The sequence below is a fragment of the Xenopus laevis genome, chromosome 3S, assembly GCF_017654675.1.
Source record: "Xenopus laevis strain J_2021 chromosome 3S, Xenopus_laevis_v10.1, whole genome shotgun sequence".
Taxonomy (NCBI): domain Eukaryota; kingdom Metazoa; phylum Chordata; class Amphibia; order Anura; family Pipidae; genus Xenopus; species Xenopus laevis.
Window position 1 is genome coordinate 128,201,866 of NC_054376.1, and position 27,106 is coordinate 128,228,971.

The 27,106-nt window shown below is 42.2% G+C and overlaps 1 protein-coding gene across 2 annotated transcripts; it reads left to right on the forward strand.

Moving 5' to 3' along the window:
• Positions 1-1,648: 1,648 nt before the first annotated feature.
• LOC108703530 (sialic acid-binding Ig-like lectin 14) lies at positions 1,649-25,766 on the forward strand. 2 transcript variants are annotated; one of them, XM_041588946.1, is made up of 7 exons: positions 1,649-1,904; positions 16,437-16,660; positions 18,499-18,888; positions 19,503-19,838; positions 20,903-21,265; positions 23,077-23,184; positions 25,187-25,766. In XM_041588946.1, the coding sequence occupies exons 2-7, from the start codon at positions 16,618-16,620 to the stop codon at positions 25,222-25,224; spliced, it is 1,278 nt and encodes a 425-aa protein (XP_041444880.1). In that variant the 5' UTR covers positions 1,649-1,904; positions 16,437-16,617; the 3' UTR covers positions 25,225-25,766. The 2 variants fall into 2 exon arrangements, with proteins under 2 accessions (XP_041444880.1, XP_018095190.1); XM_018239701.2 differs by lacking the exon at positions 16,437-16,660 and having other exon boundaries at positions 1,650-1,904.
• The last annotated feature ends 1,340 nt before the right edge of the window (positions 25,767-27,106 follow it).

Genomic DNA, 27,106 nt, shown 5'->3' on the forward strand with positions numbered 1-27,106 from the left:
CGATTCTTGTCCTGATTGCTGCCTGTCCTGATTCTTGCCTGTTTTCTGACCATTCTCCGGGATCCTGATTTGTACCCGCTACCTTTGTATTACAAACCATCCTGTGACCTTGATTACGCTCCTGTCTCTTGATTTTGTACCACACTGCATGATTTGGTATTCTAACTTGGCCTGTTACCCTGACTATGTTCCTGTCTCTTTAATGGGTACTGAACACTATCCAGCTTGGTATTGCTGGGCTACTATTCTCCATTCCAGTACTACGTACAGTTCCCTTGCTCGCCTAGAGTTCTTCCCTTGGTCCTCTCACATTAAGACCTGGCAGCATCCGAGTAGTGGGACTGGGACCTTGGAGTTAATCTTGGTTTTGCAGACCAAATGTCACACAGGGCTTCTTGGAGTTTGTGTAATGGGTGTTTCCCCCAAATCTTATCCATAATGACTGTTACCCTGGGACCTTTAAACCACTACCCTGGATCAGGGCGATGAGGGCAAAGAGAGACGATGGTGTGGGCGTAGATACAGGACGAGGCAGAGCAGGACTGGAACTAGAGCAGAAAAGTGCAGAACAGACAGGGCTGGCGCAGGAACAGGATAGAACCCAAAGGCAAGGCAAGATACAGACAGGGGCCAAAGCAGGGAACCAGAGCTAGGGACCATGCCTTAGTTCTCAGTAAGGCCAATGCTTAGGCATTGGTGGTGAGAAGGGCAGAACTTATATAGGACAGCGTCAACCCTGATTGGCTGACCCCAACCCACCAATTACGCTGCTGCTAAGAATAGGCTGAAAAGACGAAGGTTATAGGTAATAAGCAAGTCTGCTAGCTGCTCACCCAGTGTTTAAAGCAAAGAACCAGAAAGCCAAAGGTCTCTAGATCGAATCCCAGCAGAGTCTTACTCTCTCCTGTCTGTATCCAAGCTTGTTGAATCACAGGCAAAACAGGGGGTAATATTCTCTAAACACCTACAATAAAAATACATTTATAGCATTCGTTTTTTACATAGGGTCAGTGACCCCCATTTGAAAGCTGGAAAGAGTGAGGAGAAGAAGAAGAAGGCAAATAATTCAAAAACTGTAAATAAGAAATGATGAAGTCCAAATGAAAAGTTGCTTAGTTGTAGAACATACTAAAACGTATTTATTTTTTACTTAAATATTTAGGCGGAACCTCTTTTCTTCTAATCGGAATGGGTGACCTTGTGTCAACTGGAAAGACCTACTGGTAAATAAATCATTAGAGAGATTATTATATGATCCCCTTATATATTTATACATAGTTATCATATCACCCCTTAAGCGCCTCTTCTCCAGAGTCAACATCTCCAATTTGGCCAGTCTTTCCTCATAGCTAAGATTTTCCCTTTACCAGCTTAGTTGCCCTTCTCTGTCCCCTCTCTAATACAATAATGTCCTGTTTGAGTGATGGAGACCAAAACTGTTGGCTGCTGGGGAGCAACTTTGTGTCCGGACTTATGAGTGTGGTCAGACCATACCGACTCCCTAAAACCGAGATAAGAAAAAGAGGCCGACTTGAAGGACAAAGGCTGTGCTAATGAATACAGTAACACATACACAGAAGTTGCATCATTCTTTCACAATACTTCTCTGACTTTAGTTCCCCTTTAATTCTGCTGGGTAAGACAATAAGTTCCTGCCTGACCGTGACTCTCACAAGCTTTTTATACCCCTAGAAGCTGTTTCTTTTTTTTTCTTGCTGTAAAGCAGAACTTGGTGAGATAGTGATCCAGTTTGCCCACAAGCCTCACGCTCAGGAAACCAACCCCCTCTCAGTGTTACCGACCCACAACTTTTGCAGTGAAAATAAACCTCTGAGTTGAGATCAAGTCACAACATCCAACAATGAATCTGCTTCTCACACTCTTCCTGCTATGGACCTACCATGGTAAGAGATGTATAGAGTATATGGGACTTCATCCATCCAGCCATCGGCTCAGCTTTCTATTTATTTATATAACTATTGCATTTGCTCGGTAGAGCTGCTGTACTAATTAGCTCAGACACATGCTATATGTTGATTAAAGGGCCAGTTTGCCTTGAGCCAATTCACAGTCAATCTTTTGCTATTTGTAGGAGTCTTTAAATACTTTTATTTAACTGTAAGTTCTGCTTCTATAGTTTGGGATTTACATGGGTCCTGGTGGCTGTTCATTAATAGAGACAGAATTATAGGCTGGAAGGGGAATAGAATTGGGACTGAATTTGTTGGGGGTATCAGTAAAGGTTCAGTAAAGGTTCAACTATGGCTGTATCACACAATATTTAACCTTGTTATGTGCAAAAGGAACCTGGCCAAATTCTGGATCACAACAGATTCTAAATGCAGAAAAATACAGATATGGGAATTATTATCCAGAATCCTCAGGACCTGGGTTTTCCAGATAATAGGTCTTTCCATAATTTTGATCTCTATACCCTAAGGGAGTTATTTATTAATTTATCTCATTATTTCTATTAAGAAAGTCTGACTAACTTTGAATTGCCGATTGGACCTTATTTATCATATAAAAAGCTCGATAAAATTTGCTCGGGCAAAAAATAAAAAAAAATCGTATTTTCCTGCCAAAAGTCAGATTTTCCCACCAAAACATCAAATGTTTCCACCGAAATCAGATATTTGGTGCCAAACTTCAAAGAAATTGGAATTTTGGCCAAAACCCAGCATGGACCATGATATTAAAATGGGGCCTTTGACTTCTACAGGACCCCAACAGCTTGGAGATGGCACATTTTCAGATTCGGGGTACAATACTTTTTTTTTGGTCAAAAAAAATCTGCATTTTTCATGATTTTTGCACTTGGAGTTTGATAAATAACCCCCTAAGTGTGCTATAAAAAATCATATAAACATGAAATAAACCCAATAGGCTGGTTTTGCTTCCAATAAGGATTAATTATATCTTAGTTGGGATCAAGTACAAGCCACTGTTTAACATGTAAAGTCACACATGGAAATTGTATCGAGATTCTTACAGAGCTCAAAATCCGCTGGTCCAATTTATACAAAGGATCAGAGCTAGTTCTCTAATGATTAATGGATTATTATAATGTAGCCATTTAAGCAACGTCTATTTTGTCGTAAGACTGCTGAGTAACTTCACTACAAATATTGTGTGATATTTCTAGGGAACATGTAATATACAGTATTTAGAGAGAAATCAGTGTAAATTAGTGACACAAGATTCTCGTGTAAGTTTCACGTTCAAAGTGGTTTGGATGAATGTGCAACGTTTCTATCAATATCTCCTGCTTCTTTTTATTTTTATTTACACCAGTAGTTTCTCCTTTGTCTACTGAAATGTGAATACGAGAGATTGTTGAATAACATGAAATACTGGATTCTAATTGTACTGGTTCATATCAAACTCGACCTCCCTCTCATAATGGGCTTTGAAACCTCATTCAAGCCATAAACTAGAGGTGCACAGTCTGGGCCCCCCTATTCCCAGGGCCACCCTGTGATTGTGGGCTCTGCTTTCTCTATAGTTACACGACTGCTGACCATTGATAGACTGGCTCACCTGCTAATATGTGTGTGCCCAAGAAATTGCTTACAAATTTGATAAACATTGCTATAGTAGCTCAGAGTTATGAGTCGGTGTCGCTTATAACATGCTAGTAAACTCCATAGCTATTTTAGCACTGGTGCAACTGGTGTGTTTGCTTCAAAAACTCTACTATAGTTTATAAAAACAAGCTGCTGTGTAGCCATGGGGGCAGCCATTCAAGCACAGGATACACAGTAGATAACAGATAAGTACTACTATAGTTTATATAAACAAGCTGCTGTGTAGCCATGGGGGCAGCCATTCAAGCACAGGATACACAGTAGATAACAGATAAGTACTACTATAGTTTATATAAACAAGCTGCTGTGTAGCCATGGGGGCAGCCATTCAAGCACAGGATACACAATAGATAACAGATAAATACTACTATAGTTTATATAAACAAGCTGCTGTGTAGCCATGGGGGCAGCCATTCAAGCACAGGATACACAATAGATAACAGATAAGTACTACTATAAGTTAAGTAGATAACAGATAAGTTCCGAAGAATCCCGCTGTCGGTTTCTGCACTCTATGCCCAGTTTGATCTGATATACGCCCGCACTATCCTGTCCCATCCAGTCTGTTCCTGTCCTGAGTCATCGCCCTCTTCATCCTGACTAGTCCAGTGCTGATCTTCGCCCTCTTCATCATGTTCCTTCCTTGTCTTTACGTGTTCCCTATTCACATACAGCTCCTACCTCAAGGACTCACCCTTCCCCCATCAGTCTCCCCAGCGCCCCCTACCGATCATTAACAGATAAGAACAAAAGCTCAGCTTCATGGGCCGGATATAGGAAAATCTTATCATACTAACCGTGATTTTCTTTTCCTGGACTGTAACATGGCAGTGGGCACTAATGGGTTAACCCCCTCGTCATGTGAAGGACAGGAAATTAACCTAATAAAAGACCTTCCCCGCCCATACTCGACCTCCTTTTTATTTACTGACCGAGAAGATTGAATTTCTTACCTGTAAATTGTCTTTTCTTCAGGTCCCCTCAGGCAGCACCACAAGAGAGATGGCCCCTCCTCCTAGGACAGGAAACAAGAGCAAAACACCCCCCCCTTCCTGCTATCCCCTGTGTTAGTTTACAAGAACAAGAGACACCAGGCTGCTTAACAGAAATTTTAATTAAGGGGAGGGATAAATGGTGCTGCCTGAGGGGACCTGAAGAAAAGACAATTTTCAGGTAAGAAATTCAATCTTTCTTCAGGTCCCCGGCAGCACCACAAGAGATTTTGCAAAGATCAAGGGGAGGGAACAGAAGCCGCTTGTAATACTTTCTGGCCAAAAGCAGCCTCCCTTGAAGAAAAAATGTCCAGCTTGTAATGCTTAGAAAATGTATGCATCGAGGTCCACGTCGCAGCTTTACAAATTTGTTCTGCCGATGCCTCCGCTCTCTGCGCCCACGATGTAGCTACTGCTCTTGTAGAATGTGGTTTAATTCTGGCAGGAGGAGACAGACTTCTTAACTCATAAGCCATACTAATAACCTGCTTAAGCCATCTTGAAATCGTTGGTTTCGAAGCAGCTAGCCCCTTTGAAGGGCCTGCAAAATTAATGAAAAGGTTATTAGATCTTCTGTATTGTGCCGATCTAGACAAAAAGAACACCAAACAGCGTCTGACATCTAGTTTATGAAGTTTGCATTCTTTACTTCCCACTGGATGTGGATAAAATGAAGGAAGAACAATCTCCTGAGACGAATGAAAAGTCGAAGCCACTTTAGGAACAAAGGTGGGTGGAAGCCTCATTACAACTCTATCCGGAAAAATCTGAAGATAAGGTTCTTCAATGGAAAGACTCTGTATTTCGCCCACTCTTCTGGCCGAAGTAAGGGCTACTAAGATTACAGTCTTTAAGGTCAGGAACTTAATGTGAATTGATGATAATGGTTCAAAAGGATCCTCAGATAGAACCGACAATAGAAGGTTCAGATCCCATGGCGGACAGATATCTCTGACGGTTGGTTTCAATCTGCCTGTTGCTTTAATAAACTGCTTAACGAGGTGATTTTCACCTAGTGAAACACCTTTCACTGCCCCCAAGGCCGCCACCTGAACTCTGAGCGTAGCTGGTTTCAACCCTAATCGAAAACCATCTGAAAGGAACTGTAGAATCTGGGGAACCGAAGCCTCATGTGGATCAATAGAATGATCTCCGCACCAGAAAGAAAACTTCTTCCAAACTCTAGAATAAATTTTATTAGTTCCTGCTTTCCTGCTGTGAACCATAACAGCAATAACATCTGAGGATAATCCTTGTTGGATTAACGATTGCCATTCAGGATCCACGCTGATAGAGCTAGTCTGCTGGGGTCCGGATGGTACACTGGCCCCTGGTGAAGCAGAGTTCTGCTGGAACCCAAAATTAGTGGATCTTCCTCCGCCATTTCCAACAGGAGAGAGAACCATGCTCTCCTGGGCCAATATGGAATCACTAAAATGACTCTGGCTCTGTCTAGCCTGATCTTCCTCAGAACCCTGGTTATCATCGGAAGTGGAGGAAAGATGTAATTCAGACTGCCTCTCCAGCACTGGAGCATGGCATCTATCGCTGTCGGTCTGTCCTGAAAATATTGGGAATAAAATTTGTTCAGCTTGGCATTTTCCCTTGTGGCCATAAGGTCTATGGTCGGACGACCCCACCGGTGAACAAGACGTTGAAACACTGATGGACTGAGAGACCACTCCCCCGGCACAACTTGCCTGCGGCTTAGGAAATCCGCTCTGATGTTGTCCGAACCCTTTATATAAATCGCCTGCAGGGTCTGCAGATGAACTTCTGCCCAGCAAAGAATTTTCAGAGTCAATTCCAGAAGACTTTGGCTGCGGGTCCCACCTTGTCTGTTCAGATAAGCCACTACTGTGGTGTTGTCTTTTCTGACTTTTATCGCCTGACCTCTTGTCAGATGTGCCGACACTTTGAGTGCTCTCCAAACAGCCAGGAGCTCCCGGTGATTGGAAGAGAGAGACGCCTCCTGCAGAGACCACATGCCCTGCCAGACATTTTGCTCTAGAGTCGCTCCCCACCCTTGCCTGCTGGCATCGGTGGTGAGAATGAGCCACTGCTGAATGACCCAAGGAACTCCTTTGGACAAGTTCAGACCTTTCCACCAACTGAGCGAGTGTCTCACATGAGGAGGTAGCTTTATAGGATTGTCCAGAGTGCTCTCTGTGCCATCCCAACGTTTCAAAATTGTTCTCTGAAGAAGCCTCATGTGCAGTCTGGCCCACGGCACTGCTTCTATAGTCGCCGTCATTGCTCCCAAAGCTGACATGGCCTGCCTGATCGAGACTACTCTTCGCTGAGAGAGACTTGTCAAGGAACTGCACAGGCTGACCTTCCTCTGCTGAGGAAGGTAGGTACGACACTGTTCCGAATCCAACAGGACTCCCAAGAACTGTTTCCTCTGAGAAGGAATGAGATCCGATTTCGGGTAATTGATCTTCCAATCCAAGGTCTCTAGGCAAGAAATCGTTCTTTGCAGATGGCTGAGAAGTAGATCTTTGGAAGGCGCCTTCAATAGCCAGTCGTCCAGGTAAGGCACAATAGGAATGTTCTGGGTTCTCAGAAAGGCTACTACCACCACCAAAACCTTGGTGAAAATGCGAGGAGATGAAGACAGGCCGAATGGCAGGGCTGCAAACTGATAATGACTTAACTTGTGCTGATCTTTGATAGCAATTCTCAGGAATTGCTGATGTCCCTCCCAAATCGGGATGTGGAGGTAGGCGTCTTGAAGGTCGATCGTTGCCATGAAATCCCCCTCTTTCAGAATTGAGACTGCTGACCTGACACCTTCCATCCTGAAATGAATTTTCTTCATGAAGGTATTTAGATAAATTAAATTGATAATCATTCGAAACTTGCCTGACCGTTTGGGGACCAAAAAAACTGAAGAATAAACTCCTTTCCTCTCTTCGTCTCGAGGAACAGGAACCAAAACACGGGATTGCAGAAAATCTTGAATTCCCCTGAGGAGACATGTTCTTTTCACAAACTCTCTGGGAACTCTTGTACAAAGAAAACAAGGTCCTGGGCGAGAGGCTAGCTCGAGCCTGTACCCTTCCCGGATAATACTTAGAACTCAAGGATCGCTGGTGATCCTGGTCCACCCGTGAAAAAAATAACGAAGCCTTCCCCCTACTGGTCTTGACAAGTTGGCGTCAGAACTGATCCGTCTTGCGAGATTCTTCTGACCTGTTTCCTTTTGAGTGAGGTTTACCTGACCTACCACGGGTGGGACGAAAAAAAGGCTTCTTCTTATTTCTAGATCCTTTGAATTGGTCTGATGGATGAAAAAAAATTTTCTGTGGAAAAAAACGTTTGTCCTGAGGTAACAACTTCTTCGTCTCACCTAATTTAGCAACCAGAGCCTCCAACTCTTTACCAAAAAGAAAAGGACCCTCAAAGGGCATGGCGCAAAGCTTATTCTTCGATGCCAGGTCTGCTGCCCAATGTTTTAGCCATAGCGCACGCCTGCCTGCTACAGCCAGAGCAGAAGACCTAGCTACCTCCACCGAAGCATCGCACAAATAATCTGCAGCAAGCTTGATAATCTCCAACGAAGACTTCATATCCTCTCGGGAGACTCTATCCTCCATATCTTGATCTAGCTGACTAAGCCAAAGTCTAATAGACCTAATGACACAAGCTGTAGCTACCCCAGGTCTAAACGTTGCTGCAGAGGATTCAAAGAGTTTCTTGAGAGCAGCATCCACCTTCCGATCCATTGGGTCCCTAAAACTGGCTCCATCTTCCACAGGAATAGTCGTCTTTTTTGCCAATCTGGCGACTTCTACATCGACCTTAGGCGGAAGATCCCAAGCTGCCGCTACCTTTTCGTCAAATGGAAATAAAGCTTTCAATTTCCTAGGCAGTACTAATTTCTTTTCAGGCTTCGGACACTCCTTAGAAATTATACTTGAAATCACCTCATGCACCGGAAAAACTCTGGGCGACTTTTTACGACCTAGAAACATCATATCCTGCTTAGAGCGTGGCTTATCTTCATCTTTCAAATCCATCGAGGATCTAACAGCTTTCACGAGATGATCAATATTCTCTACTGAAAATACATAAGCATCCTCTCTGATGTCCTCATCAGACGAATCCACAAATACTTCATGTACATCTGCCGCCTCCACCTGGCTGGCCCCCGAAGTACTTGCTTGAGGCTGAGCTTGAGCATTAACCTTAAAAGTCTCAAGGGTCTGCTGCATATTAACTTTAAACCATGACATGAACTCTGACATAGCCTCGGGCACATCTTGCTGAAAATTTTCCTTCAAACAATCTTGACAAATCCTCTTCGGAAAGTCCGGAGGAAGTCTTAACTTGCATAAAGCACATCTCTTGGATCTTTCCCTTTCTTGGTCTCTACCTTCAGAGCGGGAGGACATGGCCACAAGGAAAAACAAACACTATATAATAACCCCTAAGCAACACACAAACAGTAGAAGTAAGGTTCCTTACCAGAACACAGCACCTAAACACAGTAGCTGCAATGCAGGGAGCCACTCCAGGAAGAAAGAGAAAAGAAAAATTTTTTTTTTTTTTTTTAAACCTGCCGCTGGATGGTCACGTGACCTACCGCAACCCGGAAGCGCACAAAGCCCAAGGACGCGCACAAAACGAATACCCCCGCCGCATACAACAGCACTTGCCTGAAGAACCGACGGAGGGAGGGAAGCAACCTGCGGCTCAGAAGGAGGAGATATCGACACAGACCTCCCTTCTGCCGCACGAACCCCTCCAACAGTCAAAGACTGACTCCTCTCCCACACGCTGGCAGGAGGATAAACGGAGGGAGGGGAACGCACCAGGAACCCACAGCTAGGGGTGAGTGGTAAAGACATGGTTGCTTAGCCCCCCTAGGAATCCTGCTGGACCCCTAATACTCACCTGGTCCTCGGAGGACAGGAAACAAGAACACAGGGGATAGCAGGAAGGGGGGGGTGTTTTGTTCTTGTTTCCTGTCCTAGGAGGAGGGGCCATCTCTCTTGTGGTGCTGCCGGGGACCTGAAGAAAATATATATAAGCTCTCCCTAGGGCCGGGAAAGCTGCCCACTGCCATGTTACAGTCCAGGAAAAGAAAATCATGGTAAGTATGATAAGATTTTCCTATTTCCTGGTCCTTCACATGGCAGTGGGCACTAATGGGACCTTACCAAGCAGTAAGAACGGACAAAGGGTGGGATGCTGAAATACATTATTACTCGGGACCCATAGCAGAGTTTAGAATGGATCTTCCGAAATTAGCTCTGAAGGTATTCAGAGATGACCATACTGCTGCTTTGCATAACTCCTCCGGGGACACTTGGGCCCGGAATGCCCATGAAGCTGCCATGGCACGTGTAGAGTGGGCTCTGATATCAAGTGGGACCGGCACATCAGATACTTTATAAGCTTCTGTAATACACAAAGTGATCCACCGACCAATAGTAGACTTGGAGGCTTTATGGCCCGCTCTGGCTCCTGACGGAATCAATAGAATATTTTCATCTCTCCTCATATCCTTGACTCTGTTCAGGTATAAGCTGAGGCACCTTACTAAGTCTAGATTGTGCCATAATTTTTCCTCCTCTGACACAGGCTGTGGATAGAACGCAGGCAAAACAATTTCTTGTGCTCGGTGAAATTCTGTTGACATTTTAGGCCGAAAAGTTTCCGGTGGCCTTATGATTACTGAATCTTCTTTGAAAATTAAATTATTTCCTGAGATTGTTAATGCTTGAAGTTCCCCTATCCTTCTGGCTGAGGTGATGGCTAGGAGAAAAGCGGTTTTCCAGGTAACCAGCTTTAAAGAGAATCTGTCGTCATTTTAAACTTTTTTTTTTTTTTTGCATTTTTATAAAAAACACATCCACAAACACTGTGTGGCAAATAAAATGTTAATCCACAAATCTATGCATAAGTTATTTTAGTTTGTATTTTGTCATGGGGGCTTCCATTTCTGCTCATTACACATTCCTCCTGTGCTGCTCTAACAGCAGGCACAGCATTACCTGTGTGCTTGGAGGCAGCCACTCTGTAATAAAAAGCCAGGTCGCACCACGACATGAGAATCCAGCTGTACCCTCCCCTCTCTGCCCATGCCTGTGATGTTTGGAGGAGAGAGGTCACATGGTTTGCAGGGAACCAATTACTTTCACTTTCCTACGTCCTGCTCTACAGCTGCACTAGCAGCCCCTCCTCCCACAGACACTATCAAAGCTCCTCCCCTTCTGTAAGTTTGATCTCTGCTTTCCTTTGGAGGAGGAGCTTTCTCTCCTTGCTGCCTGACTAGTTAGTTTTACTGGTTACTAGATGAGCTAAAGGAGCTGTGAGTTCCCTCTGCTAATATCCACCTCACACACACTGCGCTCCTTTCCTGCCTGCAATTCTTCTTTTTTACTTAACTACTTACTGCCTCCTTTCTCCTCAGCTATTTTAACCCTTCCTAGACTTCCTCTTAAGTTTCCCTGGTTTTCAAGTATGTCCTCCTTATTTTATCCTTTTTTTCTATTCCCTGTCATCAGTCCTGGGAGTGGACTCCTGTGGTTCTGCCATTCATTTTTGTGTTAACAAATATAATAAACTATCTATATAAAATATATTTCCCAGTGCCCAAAATGAATTGTCTGTGTATATATATATATATTTGAAACGTAAGTGGGGGCAGTGATTACAGGACTATCTTATCTCAGTCCTTCTGAAGTGGTGTCAGTGGGATCTTATCTTGATACCTGCCTATTGTTCAACTGACAGGCTCAGCAGACAAGGCTCTATTTACATTACAGCAGATTGTAGGAGGGAGGGGTAATGACATCACTCCAACTTGCAGCGCAGCAGTAAAGTGTGACTGAAGTTTATCAGAGCACAAGTCACATGACCTGAGGGCAGCTGGGAAATGTCAAAATGTCTAGCCCCATAGCAAATTTTAAAATTAGATATAAAGAAATCCATTTCTTGTTTTGAAAAACGGATTTCAATGCAGGATTCTGCTGTAGTAGCACTATTAACTGATACATTTTGTAATAAACATGTTTTTCCATGACAGTATCCCTTTAAGTTTGAGGACTCCATGGGTTCAAATGGCTCTTTTGTTAAAGTGGACCTGTCACCCAGACACAAAAATCTGTATAATAAAAGTCCTTTTCAAATTAAACATGAAATCCAATTTCTATTTTTTATTTAAGCATTCATAGCTTTTGTAAGCTCGTTTAAAAATGTCAGCTGTCAATCAAATATTGTCTGCCCCTCCTCTATGCCTGTGGCATAGAGGTGGGGCAGACAATTACTTTCACTTTCCATTCAGCACTTCCTACATGTCACTGCTCTCCCCACACATTCCCCCAGTTCTCTTCACCATTTAATTGTGTAGCCAGGACATGGGGATGGACATCAGGTCCCCCATTCTGGTGCACAAACAAGATTCTGAGATGATACAAGACTTGTCTTAATAACAGTGTCCACAAAATGGCTCCTGCCTGCTTGTTATAATTTTGAAATCCCAGACTGAAGGAAACAAGATTCAAATAATGTATATAGTGTAATTAAAGTTCATTTTCCTTGACTAATGTGATAAAATAGGATTTTGAATATTTTTTTTGGGTGACGGGTCCCCTTTAATGCCTTAAGTACCAAGATAAGGTCCCATGGGGGGACTTTTGACTTTGTCCTAGGATTAATCCTTTGTAGTGCATGAAAAAATCTGACGATCAATGCATCTTGAGCCCAAGATATGTTAAATTATGCTGACAAAGCTGAAACTTGGCCTTTAAGCGTGGAGGTGCTCAGCCCCATCTCCAGCCCTTTCTGAAGAAATTCGACAATGTCTTCTGCTACTACTTGTTCCATAGGCCAATCCACTGCTACACACCAATTAAGATATGTTTCCCATATTTTGTAATATTTGTATGAAGTGGATACCTTCCTAGCGGCCAGTAATGTGTCAATCGTCTGAGAGACCTCTGTTCCTAATATTTAACCTTTCAGTAGCCAGGCCGTCAATTTCCAGTCTTCTGACTTGGGATGTACCAGTGACCCCTGACATAGTAGTTTGGGCAAAGGTGGGATCCTGATCGAGGGTACCTCTGCAAGTTTGAGTAGTTGTGGAAACCAGAATCTCCTGGGCCACCAAGGTATAATCATGATTACCCTTGCTTTGTCTTCCCTCACCTTCCTCAGACATCTGGGAATTAGTGGCACTGGAGGGAACATATTTGCCAGCTGGAAATTCCAGGGTATTCTGAAGCAGTCCTGGCAGAACTCGCTCTGCTCCCTGAACCGGGAACAGAACACTTGGCACTTGCGATTCATTGCCGTTGCCATCAGGTCTATTGAAAGGTGACCCAGCTCCGCTGTGATCAGATTGAAAGCTTGACTGCTTAGTTCCCATTCCCCTGGGTGAGGTTTCCTGCTCAGCCAATCTGCCCAAACATTTTCCTCTCCGGGGAGATGGACTGCTGTTAAGTTCAGGAGATGACGCTCTGCCCATCTGAATATTGATTGAGCCAGCTTGAGCAGAGATCTGCTCCGGGTACCACCTTGTTTTACCAGGTACCTGACTGTGGTCATATTGTCTGAGTAAATCAGGACTGACTTCCCTCTTAGATCTGTCCTGAATTTTAGCAGGGCTATCTTCACTGCTATCAGCTCCATCCAGTTGGATGAAAACTTCATCTGGAAAGAATTCCATCTGCCCCATGCAGTCTTCAACCCTAGATGGGCACCCCAAACTGTCTTGCAGGCATCTGTAGTCAGGTGAATCCAGTATGGCTGTTTCATGGACTTTCCGACAAGTAAATTCTTTGATCTCGTCCACCACATTAACTTGTTTCTCACTTCTTGACTTATGAAAATAATCTGGTGCTGATCTGTTTGCCCTTTGTTCCACTGATGCAAAACCTCCGACTGCAGCGGTCTTATGTGGTGCATAGCCCAGTTTACTGCCTCTATAGTTGCCACTAGCTTCCCAATTAACCGCTGGAAACATAGGATTGAAGATGCTGGAAACTTGGAAAATCTCTTCACCAAGTGTATTTCCGCAGCCTTTTCTTCCGGTAATTGGACAAGGAACTCTTTTGTGTCCAGAATTAGTCCCAGAAATTTTAACTTCTGAGATGGAATCAGAACAGATTTCTGAAAATTCACCATCCAGCCATGCTTCTGTAAAACCTCCAGCACTATCCTATTGTGCGATTCCAAAATTTCTGGACTTGAGGCTTTTATCAGCATATCGTCCAGGTATGAGTAGATTTCTACTCCTAGTAGTCTCAGATGACCAATCAGGGGTGCCAGCACTTTTGTGAAAGTCCTGGGAGAAGTCAAAAGGCCAAAAGGAAGAGCCGCATATTGGAAATGTTGTCCCATTAGATAGAAACAAAGGAATTTTTGGTGTGACACTGCTACTGGAATATGGAGCTATGCATCCATGAGGTCTATTTTCACCAGCCAGTCCTCTGGACACAGAATTTGAACAACTGACTGTATTGACTCCATACGAAAAGACCTCACATGGAGAAACTTGTTCAACTCTTTCAAGTTCAGGATGGCTCTGAAGTCGCCTGATTGTTTCTTTCTTAGAAATAAAGGAGAATATATCCCTTTCCCCTGTTGATCTGGGGGAACCTTTACAATAACTCTTTTTCCAATAATTCTGCCACAATCTCTGTTACGGCCTTTGTAGCCTCCAGTGTTTTGGGGTTTCTTGAAGGTGCAAAACTGTCCGTCTGAGGTAGATCCCTGAATTCCAGATGATAACCCTTGGACACAATCTCTAACACCCAGGCATCCGAAGTAGTCCGAGCCCAAGCGGCTTGGAAGTGGTTGAGTCTTCCCCCCACTTGAAGCTTCGGGGCTCGCGCACCTTCATAAAGGTTTTTTCTCATTCTTGATCTCTTTTCTTCCCTGATAAACCGGTTTTCTTCCTTCCAATGGTTCTGCCTATAAGAGTTTCCTGGTCTATACGCTTTGACTTCTTTGAAGGATTTAAATGACCTGGAGGGAGGTCTTCTGTCCCTTTTATCCTGAGGCAAAAAAGAAGATTTGCCTGCCGAAGCCTTGGATATGATACTGTCCAGCCTGGAGCCAAAAAGAAGTCTTCCTTCAAAAGGTAAGGAACATAAGTTATGCTTGGATGGGGTGTCCGCCATCCAATGTCTCAGCCAGAGAGAATGTCTAGCTGTATCCGCTAGGCTCATGCTCTTAGCTGCTAACATCACGTTGTCCATTTATGCTTCTGCGATAAATTCATTGGCTGCCTTGATTTTTTCCATATCCTTAAGAATATTTTCTCTGCTGGTTTTATTCTTTAAGGCTTCTTCTACCTCCTGAATCCATAATTTATTAGCTCTAGCCAATGAGGTGATAGCGATAGCTGGCTTGCAGGCAGAACCCGCCACGAAGTAAGATTTCTTTATGGTAGCATCCTGCCTTCTTTCCATAGGGTCCCTCAATGAAACCCCTTCATCAACCGGTAAAGTAGTTTTCCTTGCGACGCGAGTTATTGATGCGTCAACCTTTTGGGCTGAATCCCAATCCTTAGTTTCCTCCTCCTTGAAAGGGTACATTTTCTTCATTCTTTTTGGTGGGCAAAACTTCCTATCTGGAAATTCCCATTCCTCTTTGATTGTATCCTTTATCACCTGATGCACAGGAAACAATAAAGCTTTCTTGGTGGTGGATTTGAACATTAAATCCTGCCTTCCCGAGAGGTCTTCTGGTGTATCCAAATTAAGGGTCTCTCTCATAGCTTTTATCAGAGGATTTACAAGGTCCAGATTAACTGTCTCCTCTTCTTTCCTTGAGGATTCTTCCTGAGAATTTTCAGAATCACTGGAAATTGGTGAATCCGAGAGTGGAATTCCCTGACTAACTGAGGTAGAAGGCTGAGATATGTTACTTGAAGATCCTAATCTGGCCAACACGTTGTCCGTGACTTTATCTACCATAGATCCCATGGACTTATCAAACAATGTTTTCATCCATTCTATCAAGGAAGACATCTGTGATGATGACGCAGCCCCTGAAGTCAGATCCATGCATTCCTGACAAAGCTTCTTGGACTGTAAGGCTGGCTTATTACATGCTAAGCACTCTTTTCTTGTAGCTTTCTCTCTTCCATCTTCCCTTTGTCTGTTCGGGGTACTCCTGAAAAATACGTGTGGGCTCAATCACTGTCCACTCACCCCCTGGAACTTGAGTGGGAACGTCTCCCAGAGCTCATGGCTAAGAAAAACAAGGGGGGAGGGGGGAAGACAACATTAGTCACAGCTATTGCCCAAACTCGCCCCCTCCCTAAAAGACTTCACTCACTTTGTGCCAGTTTGTCCCAAGTGAGACCCACTTGTGCGCTCCTGAAGTACTGCAGCAGCTACTGCAGGGAGAGCAAAAAAACTCCCATAACGAAACAATATATTTCCTGGTGGAAGTGATGTCACGCATCGTCATATCCGCCCACCAGTGCTCGGTATAGGAGGACCAATGTCTTACTGCGCATGCGCTTCCTTCCGGGAAACATTGCGACTTACCGCATTGTAGGCAACGAAAGGCCAGAGCCCAGGAGCAGGCTTCTGTCAGGACGCACAAAGCTTAACTCCGGTCCTGCAGCTTCAGAGGGGAGCCCAATATCCGCTGGTCACGGGGGGAGCTTTCCTGACGAGGACAGGAAATGAAAAGGAGGTCGAGTATGGGCGGGGAAGGTCTTTTATTAGGTTCATTTCCTGTCCTTCACATGACGAGGGGGTCAACACATCAGTGCCCACTGCCATGTGAAGGACCAGGAAATTTGTAGTGAAACTGCAGCCTGCGTATAAGTTACATGTTTTCATTTTCTACCTATACTTTCCTTTAATTGTGATTCTAACACTTTTTACAGCCCCACAAGTTTGTTCTTCCTCTTTCCCATGGGTCACATTTATAAAAACAGAACTTGGTAACACTGCGCTCCACTTAGTACTCAGGAAATCAGAGGCCCCAAATTGTTACTGACGCACGACTTCTGCTCAGAGAAGAAACCTCAGAACTGATGTTAATTATCAGCACCAGGACAACAAGCAATGGACCAGCTTCTTCTTCTTCTCCTCCTATGGACTTGCCAAGGTAAGATATATGTGTGTGTGTCAGGCACTTTGTATTCTCTCCGGAAACAATGAAGCAGAAGCCGACTGAACTCTATTGTGATTCCAATAATGTTTGTACTTCTATCATCAAATATTTCCTCTGTGTCTAAATGAGACTTGAAGTTTATATCTTCCCACACTTTAAAAGAAAGAACTTCCATTTCTATTTCTAAAAAGGGTTGTTCACCATTGAGTTAATGTTCAGTATGATGTAGAGAGGGATATTCTGAGTCAATCGGTTTTCATTTTTTATTATTTGTGGTTTTTGAGCTATTTAGCTTTTTATTCAGTGGCTCTCCAGCCGTCTGGTTGCTAGGGTCCAAATTCCCCTAGCAACTTTGATTTGAATAAGAGACTGGAATATGAATGGGAAAGGGTCTCAGATGAAAGAGGAGCAATAACAGCACTTTTGTAGCCTTACAGAACATATGAATTTTAGATTGGTTCAGAAGTGAAAGGCAAATAAAGAAATAACCGATTTGTGGTTTTATAGGAAAGATAGTCTTTTACTATATTAGTTAAGGGAGGTAAAAATTGTGACCTGTGTGTCCTGCCTTCTCCCTCGTGTCGCAGGACTTAGATAGAAATAACATCCGCTGGTAACAACAGCTCCCCCTCTATTCTCTTTTCCTTTTCCACCTTTTTAATACTGGTATTTTTCTTCTTTAACAATTCCCATATGTGTAGACAGTAACTGATAAGGGAGTTATCTCTTATTGATTGCAAGTAGTTTTTGGATGAAAGCCAAGGAAGAATCTTAAAAGGTTGTGGTAGTAAAGTTTGTTCCAGTTGAATCCATGCTTTAGAGTTCTTATGATAGGTCCAGTCTATGAGTCGTAATAGTACACTAGCTTGATGGTGCAGCTTGAAATACGGTAGACCGATTCCGCCAGCTGTCCGATGGTGCCCAAGTGTTTCCTGCTTTATACGTGGTTGTTTCCTGTTCTACATAAATTTGGTAATTATGCTGTTGAGAATGCTAAAAAAAATCCCTTAGGGGGACGTAGCGGAAGCATCTGAAAAATGTATAAAAGTCTTGGGAGAATGTTCATTTTAAGAAAATTTACTCTGCCAAACCAAGAAAGTAGCTTATTGGACCATGCTATGCAATCCTTTTTAATTGCCTGCCAAATAGAAGTATAATTAGTACAAACCCACTCATCCACATTAGGTGACAGTATAATACCTAGGTATACCAGCTTTTCTTTAGCCCATTTGAAAGGGAATTTACCCTTTAAAGCAGTTACTGTATCGTTTGGTAGGCTGATGTTCAGCGCATTCGATTTCTCATAGTTTATTTTAAAGTCGCTCAAGTGGCTATATGTTTTTATTTCTTCCAGTAAGTTAGGTAAAGTAACAGTCGGTTGGGAAAGTGTAAATAGTAAGTCATCAGTGTAATGCGCAGATCTTATGTCATATTTTGTTCACTAACAAACCTTTAATGTTGACATTATTACGTATTGTAGATAACAATGGTTCCAGTGTTAGAACAAAGAGAAGTGGCTAGAGTGGGCACCCTTGTCTCGTACCATTTCCAAGTGCAATAGGATCTGATAGAGTATTATTAATTTTAAGTTTGGCTCTTGGATTGAAATAAAGGGTATCTGATTGTTTTTATGATTGTACCTCTCATTATAAATGACTGGTACAGAGATACAGTAAGTGGAGATACATGACCTGAGCCCATGTGGCACTATCTTCAATAAGAACATGGATGAGGATGGTGCACAATCGGCCTTAGTATTGTGTTATTAGACCCAGTTTACAATCTATATAATTTTGATGGACTCTTTTCTCTTCTTTTGTCTCTCTGTGCAGGAGGAATCCATAGCAAGAATCCATACTGTACTATCCAGACTGGGTCAGTGCGAGTGAGTGAGGGAGACAATGTCATTATCCCATGTAGGTTCAGTTACCCCGGGTATAGAAGAGACAGATCCATCAGTCTGAGAGTCTACTGGAGAGCAGGAACATCCCAAACCTGTGGACAAAACACGTTCATTTATAATCACACAGAGAATGATGTACATGGGAACTACACAGGGAGAATCAGCCTGGAGGGAAACCCCAAGGAACAGAATGTGGTGTCTCTCCGAATCCAGCGGATCAGACGCACGGATGGCCCAATGTTCTGCTGCCGCCTGGAACCAGAAGACAAGGGATTAAAGCCTTGGCAGAATATCCAGGGAACATTCATACAATTATCAGGTACACTGGGAGATTTTATGAATTAGACTGACAGATGAGAAGCTCTGTTCAACACGTAGGTGCTATTCCCAAATCCCACTAGGAGGAGACACTGCGTCAACATCCCCAATATCTTTCATATAGCAAAGGGGATTCAGGGCCTGTATTTCACTGTGTATTATGTGCATGTGAAGCCCTAACCCACTGGCTCTTACTATGTGGTATCTGTATCCAGTGCCTTTTATTGAATAATTTGTTAGAAATTCTAATTTAACATTATTAAGTGGTGGAGGGGGGGGGGGTGCTGTGCCATTACCCTCAGCATACACTGGGTCCTACTCAAATATTCTACTCAAACTATTTCCAGGGTTCACACCCAATCATCCTCCATCCATAATAGTCACGCAATCAGCAAAGAAAAGTTAGCTACAAAATGCACCATAGTCTAAAAAATGCACACACAATAGTGTTTTATTTTGTCCAGTTGGGCACCATCATGGAGAGCATAGCCACGTTGATGTTGGAATTCTTGCGTTGTGGAAAAAAATGGCAATTTGTGTCCAAAATTTGCACTTTGCATACTGCAGTTCAATCAATAAATGACCTTTAATGCCTCACCTCCTTTAACTCCTCAGGTGAATTCTCTGTACAACAAGTGGATACAATTCCTGCCATTGAGGGAGAAACCACCGTTATCCCCTGTATTGTTCATTCTGCAACTGAGGAAATACGGGAAGTAAAATGGCGCTGGGGGGACCGTCTCACTTGTAACAATAACCCCAATATTGTGAGATGGACAGAGGTAAATGGATCCCAGAAGCAAAGTGACTTCTCACTGGTGGATTTCCCTAGAGACGTCTCATTACGGATAGAAGGAGTTGCCCCTTCCCATAGGAAACATTACTGCTGTGAGGTGAAAGTGGGAAACAAAACTGCACTAAGTGATCATGGCACAGAACTGGCAGTTGCAGGTAACACAACTTACTGACCTCACTGAGTGTATCCTAGAGGCACTGTTTATATGATAGTAGCTATAATGATAAGCAGAGAGTAACCTGCCCCTTTAAAGGAATTGTTCAGTATAAAAATAAAAACTGGGTAAATAGACAGACTGTGCAAAATAAATAATGTATCTAATATAGTTAGTTAGGCAAAAATGTAATGTATAAAGGCTGGAGTGAGTGGATGTGTAACATAATAACATAATAGCCAGAACATTACTTCCTGCTTTTCAGCTCTCTAACTCTGAGTTAGAGTGAAAAGCAAGAGAGCTGCATTTTTGCCTAACTAACTATATTAGATACATTTTTTATTTTGCACAGCCTATCTATTTACCCAGTTTTTATTTTTTATACTAAACAATTTTAAAAACAAGTGATAGTTGCATGGGGAGTCACCCTTAATTTTTTTTATTTATTTGCCATCTTTGTTTCCATATTTTCCATACTTTATTTAATGTTTACATGATTTTCTAGTAGACTTAAGGTATGGAAATCCATTATCTGGAAAACCCCAGGTCCCTAGCATTCTGGATAACAGGTCCCGTACCCGTATCAAATGTTTTATAACATCATATGACTAAATGTTAAAACTTACCATATTAAGTTACCAAAAAGTCACAAAGGAATACAATATCTCACTTATAACAAACAAAATCTCTTGTACATCAATGTATAGGTGTGCATACAGGTACAGAAATTCAAAAAGAAATATCAGTATAAGTAATACAGGTATGGCACCTGGGAATGTTGGGGGCCTGGGGTTTTCTGGATAACGGATCTTTCTGTAATATGGATCTTCATACCTTAAATCTACTAGAAAATCATTAAATAAACCCAATAGGTTTTGCTTCCAATAAGGATTAATTATATCTTAGTTGGGATCAAGTACAAGCTACTGTTTTATTATTACAGGGAAAAAGGAAATTATTTTAAATCCTTGGATTATATTGGAGGCAGCCATTCCATAATTCTTTCTGGATAATGGGTTTTTGGACAATGCATCCCATACTTGTAATTGTTTATCTTTTTTTCAGCCTCTGAGCCCAGCGTTGGCTTCTCTGTTACTCAGAGTCCAGAACTCACAGTCCAGTCGGGAGGCTCAGCCTCCATCAGCTGCTCCTTCTCTCCCAACAGAGACCCCTTGTGGGTGGGAGTTTACTGGCGAGTGGGGAACCTCACGGGACCATTTGCCTATCACCCCTCCCAGGAGATGGTCCATCCCATGTACAAGGGGAGGACAGAGCTGAGGAGGGAGACAGATCTCTATATAAGGAACGTGCAGGAGGCTGATAATAACACCTCATACTATTGCTTTGTTATACTCAGATTTTGTGAGGATTTCAACAACTTCAGTACAGAGACCATTTATGGCACAGGGACCAGACAGCATGTGACAGGTGAGAGAGAGAGAGAGAGAGAGAGAGAGGGAGAGAGAGAGAGAGAGAGAGAGAGAGAGAGAGAGAGAGAGAGAGAGAGAGAGAGAGAGAGAGAGAGACAGAGACAGAGACAGAGACAGAGAGAGAGACTGCTTGTAGCACAGTAACTGCAATATCACTGTGTTTCCTTTCACTTCATTTAAATGAAGGAATGTTGGCCTGGAACATAGTATTTGTACCTGGATAGAGAACTGGCTAAAAGATAGACTACAAAGAGTGGTGGTAAATGGAACATTGTCTAATTGGACCAGTGTTGTTAGTGGAGTACCGCAGGGCTCTGTACTAGGTCCCTTGCTTTTCAACTTGTTTATTAATGACCTGGAGGTGGCCATTGAAAGTACTGTTTCTATTTGTGCAGATGAGACTAAATTGTGCAGAACTATAGGTTCCATGCAGGATGCTGCCACTTTGCACAGTGATTTGTCTAAACTGGAAAACTGGGCAGCAAACTGGAAAATGAGGTTCAATGTTGATAAATGCAGGTTATGCACTTTGGCAAAAATAATATAAATGCAAGTTCTACACTAAATGGCAGTGTGTTGGGAGTTTCCTTAAATGAGAAGGATCTTGGGGTCTTTGTAGATAACACGTTGTCTAATTCTGGGCAGTGTCAGTCTGTGGCTACTAAAGCAAATAAAGTTCTTGTATAGAAAAGGGCATTAACTCAAGGGATGAAACATAATTGTGTCTCTTTATAGGTCCCTGGTGAGGCCTCATCTGGAGTATGGGGGCAGTTTTGGACTCCAGTCCTTAAGAGGGATATAAATGAGCTGGAGAGAGTGCAGAGACTAAGTGCAACTAAACTGGTTAGAGGGAGGGAAGACTTAAATTATGAGGGGAGACTGACAAGGTTGGGGTTGTTTTCTCTGGGGGAAAAAAGGCGCTTGTGAGGGGACATGATTAGACTTTACAAGTACATTAGAGGACATTATAGACAAATAGCAGGGGACCTTTTTACCCATAAAGAGAATCACGTACCAGAGGCCCCTCCCCTTCAGACTAGAGGAAAAGAAGTTTCATTTAAAGGAACAGAGTAGGGGGTTCATCACAGTGAGGACAGTGAGGTTGGGGAATGCACTGCCGGGTGATGATTCAGTTAATGACTATAAGAGGGACTTGGATGATTTCTTGGACAGACATAATACAAAGGCTATTGTGATACTAAACTCTATAGTTAGTATAGATATGGGTATATAGAATTTATGTGAGTGTAGGGAGGGGTCAGTGTGTGTATGGGGCTGGGTTTTTATTTGGAGGGGTGAACTTGATGGATTTTGGTATTTTTTCAACCCAATTTAACTGTGTAACTATGTAAGAGTAGTGTCCCTCCCATACAGAGACCGTCACAGTAGAGCAGCAGTTGTAGGGTTGAAGAGAGAGAAGAGGAATAGTAGGAGAATGTAGTAACTGTAGGATATAATAGTGACTGAAGGGCAATAAGGAGACAGTAGGACAAGATGGAGACAGCAGAGCAGGAGACAATAGGACAATAAGTGACCCGCGACCCCTCTTTTACACATGTAACTCCCACAAACACATACAGATCTGTCCTTAGAATGATCCAAATAGGAGCAAGGGAACTGGGAAGCCTTTACATGGAGACTGGGGTTGTCAGTTGGATTTTGGTCTCATTCAACTTTTACATTTTATTAAGTAATTTGGCAGGACACGTGGAAGGCTTCGGCTATGATACCATTGTGTAGGGCCAGTTAGGCACTCGCTGGATTCCCAAACCATTAATTTAATCCTTCTCACTTCTAATCTTGTATCAGCGGTGCCTTTATCTCCACGATGGAAACTGTACATCATTCTCAGTGTCCGCTGTGTCCTTCTCTGCATCATCATCACCGCTGGGATTCTGGGACATCGCAAGGTAAAAGGTAAGTGCGTTTGGGCCTGAATGTTTCTTCTCTCCTCCAGGTAAAACTTTGTTTCCTTCATGTACTGACAGAATTACGGAACAGCACTGCGACCAGTAAAAATATACATTGATCAAGTTTGACTTTTTAAAGTAAAAGGCAGAGCTTTAACCTTAAAGGGATACTGTCATCGGAAAACATGTTTTTTTCAAAACACATCAGTTAGTAGTGCTACTCCAGCAGAATTCTGCACTGAAATCCATTTCTCAAAAGAGCAAACAGATTTTTTTATATTCAATTTTGAAATTTGACATGGGGCTATACATATTGTCAATTTCCCAGCTGCCCCCAGTCATGTGACTTGTGCCTGCACTTTAGGAGAGAAATGCTTTCTGGCAGGCTGCTGTTTTTCCTTCTCAATGTAACTGAATGTGTCTCAGTGGGACCTGGATTTTTACTATTGAGTGTTGTTCTTAGATCTACCAGGCAGCTGTTATCTTGTGTTAGGGAGCTGTTATCTGGTTACCTTCCCATTGTTCTGTTGTTTGGCTGCTGGGGGGGAAAGGGAGGGGATGATATCACTCCAACTTGTAGTACAGCAGTAAAGAGTGATTGAAGTTTATCAGAGCACAAGTCACATGATTTGGGGCAGCTGGGAAATTGACAATATGTCTAGCCCCATGTCAGATTTCAAAATTGAATATAAAAAAATCTGTTTGCTCTTTTGAGAAATGGATTTCAGTGCAGAATTCTGCTGGAGCAGCACTATTAACTGATTCATTTTGAAAGAATTTTTTTCCCCATGACAGTATCCCTTTAAAGTGATAATGACACTAAAAAATTTATTTTCAAAATATTAATCTACATTAAAAGTTACCTATAGGTCATGTTGATCATTTTTTGCTGATAGTTCTTCTTTTGTACGTAATTGTCACTTGAAGTTCCTAAACTTGACTGTTTTGCCAACCTGACTGTCCCTTCTTAAACTGTCAGTTAGAGTTTCTAATGCTATTGGACTCCTGCTGCACAAATATGGCAGCCCCCTCATACAGGAACATGGGGGTAGGAAAGAAAAAGTAAAAGTATCAGGAAAATACTTTTATGGCAAAATTATAAATAGCATTCAAAGACAATTTTATGGTAGATCATAAAAAAGCTTATTTTATTTATTATTTTAAAAAAAATCACAATTTTATTGGATCGGGGACAAACACGAAAAAAATCCAAATTGTATGATTTTTCAGACCTTTTTCCTAAATTGCACGATTTCTTTTGGCCTTTTCCCCGAAAAAGTCCGAATTTTTTGGATTTTTTCAAGTGCAGACCACAGAAACTTCCAAATAGAATAGGGACTTCTCCCATTGACTTATATACAACCTCGGCAGATCTGAGATGCCGGATTTTCAAATGCAGACTTTTTGCTGCATCGGATTTAATAAATCCTGAAAATTTTTAGTTTTTTTTCCCACTAAATTCAGATTTTATAGTAAAAAAAATAAAATATTTTTTTTTTATGTTTTTGGCATTCGGACTTTAATAAATAACCCCCTAAGTCTATTAGAAAATCATATAAACATTAAATAAACCCAATAGGCTGGTTTTGCTTCCAATAAGGATTAATTATATCTTAGTTGGGATCAAGTACAAGCGACTGTTTTATTATTACACAGAAAAAGGAAATCGTTTTTAAAAATTGGAATTATTTTGATAAATGTGAGACAGCCTTTACGTACTTTGGAGCTTTCTGGATAATGGGTTTCCAGATCACAAACCCCATACCTGTGTTACTAAAGAGGAAGTCCACCCAAAACCTTTTTTGTTGTATAATGAAAGAAAATATTTAATAAAAAGTTTTTGAGTGGATTTCCCCCTTAAGGAACAATAATGAGTGGAGGTTGGTTTATTGCTCACAAATTTGGCAGAATCCAGTCCCAGAATTCTAACTTTCTGCCTCGTATCTCCCCTCGTTGCACCAGACACAACTGAGAAGATATTGTGTATAAATGGTTATTTGTCTTTTCAGGCCTATGGTTTCCAGCACAGGACAAAGTCATTGAGTAACGAGTGTTAGCTCTGCTGCTGTTTCCAGATGAGGCCGAGCACAGGATTTATATGGAAGTGACAGTTATGTTCCTTGTAGGCTGATTTACAAATGACACTTGCATAAACCAAATGATCTGTGTATACTGATGGGCGAATCTATTCGGCAGGCGTGAATTTACAGTGAATTCCCACGATTCGCCGCCAGCAAATAAATTAGCAAAACCGCTGCAAAAATTCGCCAGCGAAAATTCGGCGGCGGCTGTTTTTTTGAACGCAGACGCATTTTCGCCGGCGAATGTGCACCCGCATCCAAAAAACGGACGCCGGTGCTGTTTCGTGAATTTTTCACCGTTTCACGAATTTCGCGGGAAATTCGCAAATTTTTCGGCAAAGAGAAACGCCCCAAATTCGCCCATCACTATCTGTGGACTGTGCCATATTTAACGTTATTGTTCCAGACAGCAATGAACTCTACACACCAGCACTTCCCCTTGCTTTTCACCACTGCATCCAATTTTTAAAAATATATGGTTAATATAATAAAATTGCCTCCTTATATATGTCTTCTGTCTGTGAGACATTTCTGCTTGACATTCTCTTTCTCATAACAGAAAAAAGGTTTCCTGAATATGACTTTTGCTCAGATTCATAGGTAATTGTATTTCTATGCATAATATACCTCACTTGTGTATTATAAGGGATAATGTACCCCCTACTGTAAATGATAAGGATATTAGAAGTCACTGAGGGGTTGTTCTGTGACCATATAAAGGCACAAGGCTGCAGGCTGAGTTATACAGGGAACTCTGAGTATCACTCATGTATTATAAGGGATAATGTACCCCCTACTGTAAATGATAAGGATATTAGAAGTCACTGAGGGGTTGTTCTGTGACCATATAAAGGCACAAGGCTGCAGGCTGAGTTATACAGGGAACTCTGAGTATCACTCATGTATTATAAGGGATACTGTACCCCCTACTGTAAATGATAAGGATATTAGAAGTCACTGAGGGGTTGTTCTGTGACCATATAAAGGCACAAGGCTGCAGGCTGAGTTATACAGGGAACTCTGAGTATCACTCATGTATTATAAGGGATAATATACCCCCTACTGTAAATGATAAGGATATTAGAAGTCACTGAGGGGTTGTTCTGTGACCATATAAAGGCACAAGGCTGCAGGCTGAGTTATACAGGGAACTCTGAGTATCACTCATGTATTATAAGGGATAATGTACCCCCTACTGTAAATGATAAGGATATTAGAAGTCACTGAGGGGTTGTTCTGTGACCATATAAAGGCACAAGGCTGCAGGCTGAGTTATACAGGGAACTCTGAGTATCACTCATGTATTATAAGGGATAATGTACCCCCTACTGTAAATGATAAGGATATTAGAAGTCACTGAGGGGTTGTTCTGTGACCATATAAAGGCACAAGGCTGCAGGTTGAGTGCCACTCGTGTATTACAATGGCGTTTTAATGTCTTACTGGTACTATACAATAATCCAATTTGCAAAATGAAATTAGATGTTGCATTATAGACAAACAACAGATAAAACAATAATTGTAGCAGTCATACCATGTTTTAAGGCCACACCCCATTGTCAAATATTGGTTATGATTGATGAGGTTCAATATTGATAAATACAAGGTCATGCAGTTTAGTAGAAGTAACAAATGTTAGGGGCATATTTATCAAGGGTCGAATTTCGAATTGAAAAAAACCCTCGAAATCCGAATTCAAAAAGACCAACTGAAATCAAGTCAAAGTTTTTTTTGGTCGAATGGGTTCATTTTTGTTCGCATAGGTCCGTATTCAACCAAATTCGAATAGTACAAATTGAAGGAATAGGGCATTCGATCGAATTCGATTCAACGTTTTCCCAAGAAAAA